Source organism: Solanum stenotomum, chromosome 7, assembly GCF_019186545.1.
Source record: "Solanum stenotomum isolate F172 chromosome 7, ASM1918654v1, whole genome shotgun sequence".
In the NCBI taxonomy this organism is placed as follows: Eukaryota; Viridiplantae; Streptophyta; class Magnoliopsida; order Solanales; family Solanaceae; genus Solanum; species Solanum stenotomum.
This window is the reverse complement of record NC_064288.1, coordinates 56128015-56140493: the sequence shown is the minus strand read 5'-3', so window position 1 is coordinate 56140493 and position 12479 is coordinate 56128015. Positions and strand designations below refer to the sequence as shown.

At 31.7% G+C, this 12479-nt stretch overlaps 3 protein-coding genes, 1 non-coding gene and 1 pseudogene across 4 annotated transcripts in view; all 5 read right to left on the bottom strand.

Moving 5' to 3' along the window:
• Positions 1-258: 258 nt before the first annotated feature.
• On the bottom strand, positions 259-2092 carry LOC125871629 (chlorophyll a-b binding protein CP29.1, chloroplastic-like). Its single transcript, XM_049552262.1, has 2 exons — positions 1540-2092; positions 259-780 (listed from the first exon to the last, which is right to left on the bottom strand). The coding sequence occupies exons 1-2, from the start codon at positions 2029-2031 to the stop codon at positions 415-417; spliced, it is 858 nt and encodes a 285-aa protein (XP_049408219.1). The 5' UTR covers positions 2032-2092; the 3' UTR covers positions 259-414.
• A 1247-nt stretch (positions 2093-3339) lies between these two features.
• On the bottom strand, positions 3340-3411 carry TRNAM-CAU (transfer RNA methionine (anticodon CAU)). The gene has a single exon. It is a non-coding gene; the product is annotated as a tRNA-Met (tRNA).
• An 802-nt stretch (positions 3412-4213) lies between these two features.
• On the bottom strand, positions 4214-5711 carry LOC125871643 (kirola-like). Its single transcript, XM_049552281.1, has 2 exons — positions 5473-5711; positions 4214-4699 (listed from the first exon to the last, which is right to left on the bottom strand). Exons 1-2 carry the CDS (start codon positions 5657-5659, stop codon positions 4434-4436), a joined length of 453 nt encoding a protein of 150 aa, XP_049408238.1. The 5' UTR covers positions 5660-5711; the 3' UTR covers positions 4214-4433.
• Positions 5712-8872: 3161 nt separating this feature from the next.
• LOC125871639 (kirola-like) lies at positions 8873-10376 on the bottom strand (annotated as a pseudogene).
• A 1160-nt stretch (positions 10377-11536) lies between these two features.
• The window catches only part of LOC125871641 (kirola-like), a 3608-nt gene continuing 2665 nt past the window's right edge, over positions 11537-12479 (bottom strand). Inside the window, exon 3 of the mRNA XM_049552278.1 lies at positions 11537-11851. Within this exon, the coding sequence (XP_049408235.1) occupies positions 11771-11851 (81 nt within the window). The 3' untranslated portion in view covers positions 11537-11770. The remainder of the gene's footprint in view (positions 11852-12479) is intronic.

The following is a 12479-nucleotide window of genomic DNA, read 5'->3' as shown; positions in this document are numbered from 1 at the left end:
CCATGCTAATGTGAAAGTTCTACTTAGCATATTATTGATGAATAATCACAACTGATATCAGGGAACTTAAAGTTAAGCTTTCTCATGTCAAGTATTGTGAAGCCATATTAATATTATTGTTGTCCAATTCCAATTATAATGTTGTTATCGTTTAATGCTGAACTTAATCTTATGTCCATTGTGAATGAACAACAGTTATGAATAATGCAGTCTAAAGAAAAAGTAGAATCATGAACATTTGAGCTAAAGATAATGAACGATGATAAAATCAAACTTAGCTTAATTAAACAACAAGTCTGATATAGGCTTCTCCTTGAAATAGTGTCAAATTAATGTTACAATTTTTACAAGATGAAGATGAAGAGATAATATACGTAAAAACCATCCTCAACGAAAACCATGCATGCATGTTGCTTAAGAGAAGAATCCGAAGGTGTCGAAAATGGTAGTGTGAAGCGGGTCACTCAAGTGGGTAGCCCAGTTGTTAAGTGGGCCTTTTCCAGTAGCAGCAGCTTGGACAGCAAAGCCCAAGAACCCAACCATGGCAAGGCGAGCATGCTTGATCTCAGCGAGTTGAAGGGTGGCTTTTTTCTCCGGGTCAGCAGCAAGGCCCAATGGGTCGAAGAATGATCCACCTGGGTAAAGCCTTTTTTCTGGGTCAAGCTCGCCGTTCCTTTGGAATTCGATGTATCCAATCACAAGAACCTCAATCCAGATCAATGTTGTAATGGAGAATGGGAGTGGTTGCCCTAAGTAGGATGATCCCTCAACCAACTCAACCTATGCAAATCGTTTCACTAATTAGACGGTAGAAACTTCCATACTCAAAATTTAATTATAACAAATCAATATTGTTTGATGTACTAACTATTTAAGGAGCAACAAATATTTGTACGTGCAATTAATCTAAATTACGTTACATCTGAATTATATATAGTACCCTTTTCCTTTTAATTATTTGTATAAAGGGAAGCAACAAATACTAAAAAGCAACCTAAACAAGTGAATATAATTAATTGTCAATCTGACTCTGATGGAGAGAACTTATAGGCTAAATCATACTCCTTGAAAATTTTATTTATTTATTCTAAGAAGTAAAAATTGTTATTTTCTTCTTTTAACCACAGAAAAACTGTTTTTACTTGTATATAAAAACAATTTTACTGATCGTTTTTTTTTTAAAAGAGTGAATTTTGACCTCCCACTAGGACAAACAGTCTCCAAGTTAGTGCTACTTTATGTATGATAAAGAAACTAATTTAATTTGGTAAAAATAGAGAAATAAATTATTACTATTAATTTAGTATAAGTGAACAAATAAAAAGATGGATGCGGCGAGAATATAAGATATATGAAAGGAAAGAAAAACAACAAATTAAAATAGAAAGCATGCAGGAGAGTGAGGACTTGTTGAAAATGAAGTAGGGATCAAATGCAAGCAAGTAATTACCACTACGCCTATTATTCTTCAGTGATGATCTACATATATAAATTTCATATAAACATTTTCATTGCATATAAAGGATATTGAAACAGTACCTTTCCGGCGTCTTGCCATGTAATACCAGTGAGCCACTCAACAGTGAGTGCACCAAGAGTAGCCAACATAGCCCATCTTCCATGGATCAGTTCACATTCTCTGAACCTCTGTAGCCCAAAAACCTCACTGTAAGGCTGAAACGGAGTTGATTTCACATCAGCAACTTCAGTTCTCGTTCCAATAATGTCACCAGCCAAATTCTTCGCCAAATTCTGGTCCAACGAATCCAAATCATATTGCAAATACTCCGCCGGTTTCCCCAAACCGAACGGATCGAATCCGTAGTCACCGACAAGGCTTCCGTCTAGATACTCCGGTGACTTAGCTCCTGGGTACCACAACGGTCTGTCCGGAATTTGCTTCTTCGCAGCCTTCTTCGGTGCGGCTTTTTTCGATCCGAATCCGAATCGGGCTTGGACTCTACCGGCACCGGAGTGGATTTCCGGCAGCCGTGTTCCGATGAATGAGGATGTAGCTGCGGCGGTGGCCATGGTGGAGCTAGATTAGGGTTATGGAAACTCGATCGGCGAATTAATTGGGATGTGATGGAAATGTAGAGACTATAGTTGGTTATATTGGTGAAGAAGGTACTGATTTTTGATATATGGAAGAGAGGATTTTGAGCGTTGGATGAGAAGATGGATTGATCGGACGGTTGAAAATGAGTAAAGCCTTATCTAATTCTTATCATGGCTGATTTTCAGGGGTGTGTTTGAAGGACACGTAGGATTTGAAGTCTTGTGGTTGACATGTAACATTGGAGATTAGAGTTGAGTGAGAATATCTTGTATTTTTTGGGACCATGTATAATGAAAGAAAAGTGATAGGATTGGTGGGCTTCTGATTTTCATCTTAGTAAGATTGATGCCAAAGGGTTTCGAATGAACTCAATAATTTTGACAGAGTAAGTATCTTAACATTTAAATTTAGAGTCTCAAGTTCAATTTTGAATTCGTAAACCACTAACGTCTACTCTTGTGTTCAAAGGATTCATAATGTAATAAAAAGTAAACCATGTTTATAATAAAAAGTAAAAAATTACCATGTATATATAGTTTCATTTCTTATCGAGTGATTACCCTCGGCCCCCTCTAGATCTACCCTTCTTTATATTTATATTACAAAATTACTAAATATGTATAGATCTTTTAATTGTGAATTGAATAATTATGAGGTTCGATGGTAAATTCAAAATTTATGAAGTTTAATTTCTAATTTCATCTCTAAATTGTCGCATATGTGGAGAAGAAAAGAAAAAGACACAATTTCTTGTCATATAGCCAATCCATCAACTTTGATTAATTAAAGTTCCTACTTCTATAATCCTCCTTGGTACTGGTTAATACTTAATACTAATAAACTTACCTTATTTATAAATGAAAAATTGCGCAAAGCTATAAAGAATTATGGAAGTAAATAAACAACAAGCCGATAAATCAAACAACCAAAATGATTATATTATGTTCTAGTTAAAATATTGAATGGATGGAGATCTTCTCGATTGAACTTCCATCACAAATTACCTTGGTAGCTCTCCAATATCATGGTCATATAAAAAGCAAAGATATGTTGTTCATTTCTAGTATTCTCACTTTCCAAATTTGCTTTTTGAGATTCAAATTATGTGAACTTTGACCAACATTTTAAAATATTTTTAAAGAGGCCAACTTAATATACTATTCACCTAGTTGATCAAAATGATTTTTTTATATATATGATCAAAAGTGCAGTTGACAAAAAAAATATGTTTTAAGTAAAAAGGAAAAAAATAAGTGGAATTTGGAAGCTTGCTTCTGAAATATCAGAGCCAGGTTTCGATCCTGGGACCTGTGGGTTATGGGCCCACCACGCTTCCGCTGCGCCACTCTGATGTTGTTGTCATTGCATTTCATTATAATCTATATATATAAATTACCACTGTGAATCTTTCAACTAGTTACCTACAAGCTATTTTCCATTTGCAATTTTATTTTATCCTTGTAATAATTACGAATGGAACTTCTAATAATCATATAATGTAAAAGAAATATATGAAAACGTAAATTACACATTCAGCTAAAAGCTCAATCAATTCATAATTCCATTCAACGATCCCCTAATCTCTTACTCTTACAACCTTTTTTGAAAAATATTCTTCTAATAACTTAAACGTGATGTTCCATTTCAACAATATGTCAGGAACGCAACCTATCAATAATTTGAGACATTTTTTTTGATAATCGCGAAATTCGTTTGTGACCCGCCATTTGGACCAATCACAACCTTCTAAATTCGAGATAATGGGTCCGCTCCTTTACCCTTCTCCATTTAAATACCGGACTTCACTTTGCATGGTATGGGGCTTGAATCTACAACCTAAGCCACAAATCCTCCACATTTTGCCTCAAGCTAGGCCTTGTGGACTAATTTGAGACATCATATGGCAACATAGTGGATAAGTAAATGTAAATCCAATTCGCAGACAATCAAAGAGAAGATGATAATGAAAAAATAAATATAAATGAATTGACTATTTAAAATTGAGGTCGGATTATTTGATTTTGAACTTTACACATGTTCTTATATCTAAATGAAGGCAAATTTATATGTCAAATTATAAATATTAAAACTATTTCTGATAGTATGAGAATATATTTGATCTTTTTTTCAGAAAAATAAAAATAAAATACCGCTATACAAATTAGGAGGAGGCGAATATGAACTTCATACCCATGTCTTATTACACAACACAAAGGTTACATGAGAAGGCACAACAAACATGAAATCACCAAAGATAAAAACCAAATAAAAATTAAAGTACGCAACCAACATATGGATTATTATTTTTACCATATACTCTCAAACAATAAACATAACATGGGGTATTTATGTAAAGCTCACATGCATACTATTATCAATTGACATGGTGATCATCAATAGCTTTGGTCATACCAATAATGAAGTCCAGCAAATTTACTAGTTCTGGGACATTTTCATTTGGCCTTTCATACTCTATTGTCCAGCTTATCAAATCGATGTCGTATATTGTTTCGATATGAAGAGTTGCCTTAAAATTATCATATTTATTCACCAGATCTCCTTCAAATTCTTTGAGTGTGAGCATCTTTGTTTCATGATCTATAGCTTCAATTACTTGTTTGGAGATCTTCTTTTCCCCTTCTACCTTACAAAAACAAAAGAGTTATTCCCAAATTTCATCATGTATAATCATAAGAGTACCCTTAAGATTTAAGAAAAGAAGAAGTTGGAAATGAGTGACCAAATCGAGTTGCCATGTTGGTAGAAAGGAAAAAGGTTTTATTTCTAGGAAAGTAATTAGTGGTTTCTTATTTATTTTCTTGTGTTCTATATGCAAGTAAAATATATCATTTAAAAACATCTATATATATATCTAAGACAAAATTATGAGGATGGGATGAGGGAGGGAGGGAGCGAAGGGCAGGGGTTGGGGGTTGGGTGAGAGTGGGGTATGTTGGGTATTTGCTCTAATTTGTTTCTTACTGTAATTAAAATTTTCTATTCCTAAAGGTAAAGTACAAAGTCTCCATATTTGGCTAGTCCTTTTACTTGCAGGAAAGGTTTATGACTTTATAATAATTATAATATTTAATTGTTAATTGGAGCAAGTAAATGTGACACTAAGATAGATGAAAATGATTTCATGAACGGAAAGCAAAGACCGGACTAAGATTTAAAGTTACTGTGTTTTGAGTTTGTTACCGAATCCACTACCTCGTCATAGTTATTGGATTCACATTTAAATATTCATACATATTTAATGAAATTCCTAACACAAGTACATGATCTAAGCAATAGCTACTGGGTTTGTTCGAACCGATTGCTAATACTATCCCTCCGTCCCTAGCGGAAAGTTCCGACCCCTTTTTGACGGAAAATATTTTTGTTAAGAAATTTTTAAATATTCAACTTACCAAGGGTATACGTCCAACAAATTTTGGATCCAACGGTTCCAAAGACACCCTCAAGAAGCTCACAACCTTGTACATGCAAAGGGGACATAGTAGAGACATGGTGTGGTTTATTTGTAAAGACATCATGAAACACATCCTTATTAGCCTTCACTTCTATCTTAGCACACAACACAGACTTTAGACCCATTTTACTAAAGACTTGGAAATAAAAAGATGTATGACACTAAAGGAAAATTGTCGAGGAGAGTGTTGATATCATTTACAATGATTATTCAACAATATATATAGACTAGAAGGGTTTTTTTAATCCTTTTTTAAAATAAAAAATAGTATAACATCCTAATCATGTCCCTTACAACTTGTATTTTATTTTCCCATTATATATAGCAATGTTTATCTAGAAAAGTGACATGAATTTCGCTTTTCATGCACTTAGTAGCAGTAATATGCAAATATGTTTAAACCGCTTCTAACAGTGGTACAATGTAATAATGTTTCAACTAGAGGTGTTCAAAACCGAATCAAATTGCAAATTGAGTTATATCGAAAAAAAAATCTGACTAACGGTTTGGTTTGACTTGGTTTGGTATTGGAAAAAAAAATCCGACTACACTTGGGTTGGTTTGGTTTTAACTAAAAAAAGTCAACTCGAGACCAAACCAACCCGACATTATATATATAATTTTTAAAATTTATTTATACATAAAAGTATTTACTTTGATGTAATTTCTGAATATTACTTATACGTTTTCATAATTTTTATCTTTTAACATATTTTTTAAAGTTTTTTGAGACTTAGAATTTTGAATGGTCCAATAATGGTTATAGTCCATAGGTATTAGTAACTCTAATAAAGCTCAATTCAAAATCAAATTAATACTATGCTAACAAAATAAATTAATTCAACACTAAGAATGACAATAATATTTAATATTTGTTCTTTAGTTTTACATTGGTTTAGACATTTAAAATACATAATCTAATTTTAATTTTTCTTTAATGTTTAATCATGTAACTAATACTTATTAGACTTATTTTAGCATAATTTAGTACTTTTAAATTATGATCATTTTCATTATGACTTTGCAATATTTATTTTATATGATGATTTTATTATTATTTTTATTGAATATTTTAGTGTCATCCCTCATCTCATATTTTGTGTTATTTTATTAAGAAACACCTTAGATAGTTGTGTTTTGGTTGGACTAAAGAAATATTTGGAGCACAAGTTAATTATATGTTTGTATGCATACTTTATCGGAAAAATCCAAAAACCTGAAAAAAATTGAGGTTTATTAGTTTGGTTTGATTTAAAAATTTAAAAATTCAACACAATGGTTTGGTTTGGTATTTGAAAAACTCGAACCAATCCGAGGTTGAAAACCCAAAAAAACCCGAGTTTTTTATTAGTTTGATTTGATTTATAAATTTAAAAAGTTTATACAAATAATTTGATTTGATATTTAAAAAATTTGAATCAACCCGATTATATATACCCCTAGTTTCAGCCACTTCTAGTAGTGGCATGCCAGAAAATTATTCTTAAAAGAAATATTTATAATGAAAATGAAGATCTAGGTTCATGCATTTGCTAAAAGTAAGATTTTCATGTCTACTACATGTGATTTATGTGTAATAATTTCTACTTACCTACCTCCACTATCTTTTCATTAATCTCCTACAAATAATTTTGTCTTAAAGTCATGAGCGCCCCTAAAGTTATCCGCATAATTCATTTAAATACCTCAATTAAGGTTAGTACCTATTAGACACTTTAAGGGGTCGCTTGATAGAGTGTATAAGAACAATGCAAAATAGAGTGTATTAGTAATGCATGCATTAGTAGTGCTTGCATTAGTTATGTCTGCATTATTTCTTATACACTGTTTGGTTTGATGTATTAGAAATAACAAATCTTGCATAATTTCTATTAAAAACCGTATGTTTATAAAAATACCCTTCACACTTTATTTCTTTGTACACTTTCTTTGCAACAAGGTTTTTTGCTAAAACAAAACATCATCAACTCCTCTCTTTTTTTTCAAGTATAAAATTAAATAGTTGTTACTATTACGTAAAAATATTTTTGTGAAAAGTTGGCAAATAAATTTTTTATCAAACTAATGTTACAATAGTAAATATTTTGATTAAACTATATTGAAATATGATTTTTTTTTAAAAAAGAAGAAGATGTCAAACTTCTTCACATTTTTGCCACCAGATTCCCCAAACTAAAGTTTACCAGCACCATACTTTGAAGCAATATTTCATATTAACTTATGTGTTAACCTTCATTTTTTTCTTATTACTAAAATCAAACCACATGACCCTTATATTAACAAATAAAGATGTACTAAAGAGGCCATAAAGCCTATTATACATTGATAAAACTTTTTGAGTAGCTAAAAGATTATACACCGTCAAATAAAGGAGAAAACGAAGGCTCAAAAATGATACGTTGTCAATGTAGGAAGTTAATGAACAAAAGAATCGACGGTGTAGGTCAATCACAAATTGATAATAAGACAAGGATGTATTGCAAGTAGATAAACCTGTTGCAAGTAATTATGGAAAATGAAAGAATGAAAGGTTTCTTAAACACAGTACCATAGAAAATGTTTTTATAGAAGGCTTTTGAGGGCAGTTTTGTAATTATAATCTAATGCAAGTGTTAAAATGCTATGTATTACTAATATCTAAAATTTCTTGGTATTAGTAATACACAACTTAATACACAATAGTGTATAACTAATACAAGCATTAGTTATACATGACATGAAAAAGTGTACCAAACAATGTATTACTAATACACACCTAATGCATGCATTATTTTTCCTAATATACTCTACCAAACGACCCCTAATATTAACGAATATTTACTTATTAAACACAAAATAATAATAAGCTTTAAAATGTTTCGTGTGTAATTCACTCATACTATCTTTAAAAAGTAACCAATAAAACTGCAGCATGTGACACATGGGCCCAATCTAATGAATATTCAATTTAAAAAATAAAAATAAAAACTCCAACCATTAATAATCCAAAAAATTAATTAGCAAAAAGGAGAAAAAAGAAAACCCCCCAATCCCCATCCCCACACAAACCCACCCACCCACCCACCTTTCTTCTTTTTCCCTTCACCGGTCATCCTGATTCAGCAACAAATCCCGATTTCTCCGGCGACAACAAAAAGAAGCAAAAAGAAAATCTCCCCAACACGCTCCCCCAAATCCACCCACCTAATCATTTGCCTTATCTTCTTCTTCTTCTTCTTCATCCTCTGTTACTTGTCAAATTTATATGTCAAATTATAAATATTAAAATTTATTTCTAATACTACGAGAATATATTTGATTCTTTTTTGAGAAAAATAAAAATAATATCGCTATACAAATTAGGAGGAGGCGAATATGAACTTTATACCCATGTCTTATTACACAACACAAAGGTTACATGAGAAGGCACGACAAACATGAAATCACCAAAGATAAAAACCAAATAAAAATTAAAGTACACAACCAACATATGAATTATTATTTTTACCATATACTCTCAAACAATAAACATAGCATAGGGTATTTATGTAAAACTCACATGCATATATAGATCCCATCAATTTATCAATTGACATGGTGATCATCAATAGCTTTGGCCACACCAATAATGAAGTCCAACAAATTTACTAGTTCTGGGACATTTTCATTTGGCCTTTCATACTCTATTGTCCAGCTTACCAAATCAATTTCGTATTTTGTTTCGATATGAAGAGTTGACTTAAAATTATCATATATATTCACTAGATCTCCTTCAAATTCTGAGTGTGAGCATCTTTGTTTCATGATCTATAGCTTCAACTACTTGTTTGGAGATCTTCTTTTCCCCTTCTACCTTACAAAAAAAAAAGAGTTATTCCCAAATTTCATCATGGATAAATCATAAGAGTCCTTAAGATTTAAGAAAAGAAGAAGTTGGAAATGAGTAACCAAATAGAGTTGCCATGTTGGTAGAAAGGAAAAAGGTTTTATTTTTAGAAAAGTAAGTGGTTTTCTATTTATTTTCTTGTGTTCGATATGCAAGTAAAATATTTTATTTAAAAACATCTCTATATCTAAGACAAAATTATGAGGATGGGATGAGGGAGGGAGGGCAGTGCAGGGGTTGGGGGTTACGTTGGGTGAGAGTGGGGGTATATATGTTGGATATATGTCCTGAGTTTCTTACTGTAATTAGATTTTTCTTTTTCTAAAAGGAAAATACAAATTCTTTCTAGTCCTTTTACTTGTAGGAAAGATTTATGACTATAATAATTATGATATTTAATTGTTAATTGGAGCAAGTAAATATGACGCCAAGATAGAGGAAAATGATTTCATGAATGGAAAGCAAAGACCGGACTAAGATTTGAAGTTAATGTGTTGAGTTTGTTACTGAACCCACTCCCTCGTCATAGTTATTGAATTCACACTTAAATATTCATACATATTTAATGAAATTCCTAACACAAGTACATGATCTAAGCAATAGCTACTCGGTTTGTTTGAACCGATTGCTAATATACTCTCCCTCTGTCCCTAGCAAAAAGTTCCGACCCCTTTTTGATGAAAAACATTTTTGTTAAGAAATTTTTAAATATTCAACTTACCAAGGGTATACGTCCAACAAATTTTGGATCCAACGGTTCCAAAGACACCCTCAAGAAGCTCACAACCTTGTACATGCAAAGGGGACATAGTAGAGACATGGTGTGGTTTATTTGTAAAGACATCATGAAACACATTCTTATTAGCTTTCATTTCTATCTTAGCACACAACACAGACTTTAGACCCATTTTACTAAAAGATATGGAAATAAAAAGATGTAGTGACACTATAGGAAAATTGTAGAGGAGAAGTGTTGATATTCTACCCTTCTTTATTTAAAATCAAAGATATGGTATAACATCCTAATCATGTCCCTTACGACTTGTAATTTTTTTTACAAGTACATGATTTCTCAAGAAAGTGACATAAATTTCATTTTTCATGCACTTGTAGCAGTACTAATTTATTCCCTCCATTCCATTTTATGTGACACCCTTTGACTTGACATGGTGTTTAAGAAAAAAAGGAAAACTTTTGAAACTTATGGTCTAAAACAATTCTTGGATATTTGTGTGGTTGAGATTCATTTCATTAAGGGTAAAAATGAAATTTTAAAGTTAAATTGTTTCTAATTATAGTAAAATGACATTCTTTTTAGAACGAAAAAAAAGAATGTCACATCAACAAAGTAATATATACTATGCGATTATATTTCAACCACTTCTCGAGGATATTATTTTCTAAAAAGAAATGTTTATAATGCAAAATGAAGAACTAGGCTTATGCATTAGCTAAAAACAAAATTTTCATATGCAATAAAGTGATGTTTCAAGTATTCATTTCCTTAAATGAATGAACATGGAAAAAAGATAAAGATTTATAAAAGTTATGTAGGAAGCTAGGTCTCATTTTTAAGCGATGATGTTTTTTATCCTCTGAAAATTACAAGAGGAAAAAAAACTAGGAGATGTATTTTTCTAGTATATATCATTCAGCTTCAACACTGCTTTATGACCAAACTATAGATATGAATCTCATATTATATATATATATATATCAAGAAAAATATTGGGTAATATTTATCCTCGAGTTTGGAGTCTAAAGGGCAAAAAAATTGGCTAAAAATTCCAAAAGGACAACAAAAATAAATTGAGAACCAAAAGGGCAACATTTAGATGCCCTGAATATGAACAAGTAGACATTTAAATTTGTATAAGATTAAACAAATAAACACAGACATATCTTACGTGGCATAAATAACATATTAATCTTGTCTTCTATCTGTGTTAAGCTTACAAGCATCCCCAATTGTCTTCCGATTCACCGTAGTGCTTGTGATCTTTGGCTTGTAAATCTAACTTAAAAGGGTAAATTTAAATGCCAAATTACAAGAATAAAAAGCATATTTCGATTATTTATGATAATACAAGAATATATCAGAAAAATAAAAATAAAAATAAAATATCGCTATGTAAATTAGGAGTAATATATAAACTTGATACCCATGTCTTATTACACCACACAAAGATTACATAGTTGATAAAATATCACTCACATGAGAAAGACACAACAAACATCAAATTACCCAAGATAAAACCAAATAAAACGTACTTACTCTCAAACATGGATTATTTTTTACCATAATCTCAAACAACAAACAAACAACTATTTAATTACTTATATAAACCTCACATGCAAATATATGATCTCATCAATTCATCTTGACATGATGATCATCAATAGCTTTGGACATACCAACAATAAAGTCCAGCAAATTTATAAGTTCAGGGACTGTCACACCCCAAAACCGGATGTGATGGCACGTGTCCAAACCCCACCGGACACGTCAGCCTAACACCCAAAAACCCGACGATACGGAATTAATAAAACAAGAATAAGATAGAAAGATAAGCGGAAGTCTTTAAATAAACTCAATGAAACCCCAGAATTGGTTGTCACATGTACAAACCTCTAATACGGAATCTGAATAAAATATACAAGTCTCATAGTAAAGTTCTAGAATAGAACAAAACAATAAATATAGATAACTTGAGGGCACGTCTGGAATGAACCGTTACCTCTTAAGTAAGTCTGGAAGCTCTAATTTGAAGATGAGTAATAAGTCGGATCTGATAGAGCTGTCAACCTACACCACTGTGTAGAAGCAAGGGTGAGTACCAAAAGCAACAGGTACTCGCAAGTAACACTAAACTAAGCTAAACTAGCAGCTACAAACAACTCCTTTCAATCCCAACCGAACCACCGAAACTTCATTCTAACAGCGAACCAACAACCTATACTACACAATCCATAATCAACAGATATATCCAACAGTGTCTCAACATCAACCTCATATCTTCATATAAGAGCAAATAGATCATATATCACATGAAGAGGGGCAAATAGGTAAAATCCACACA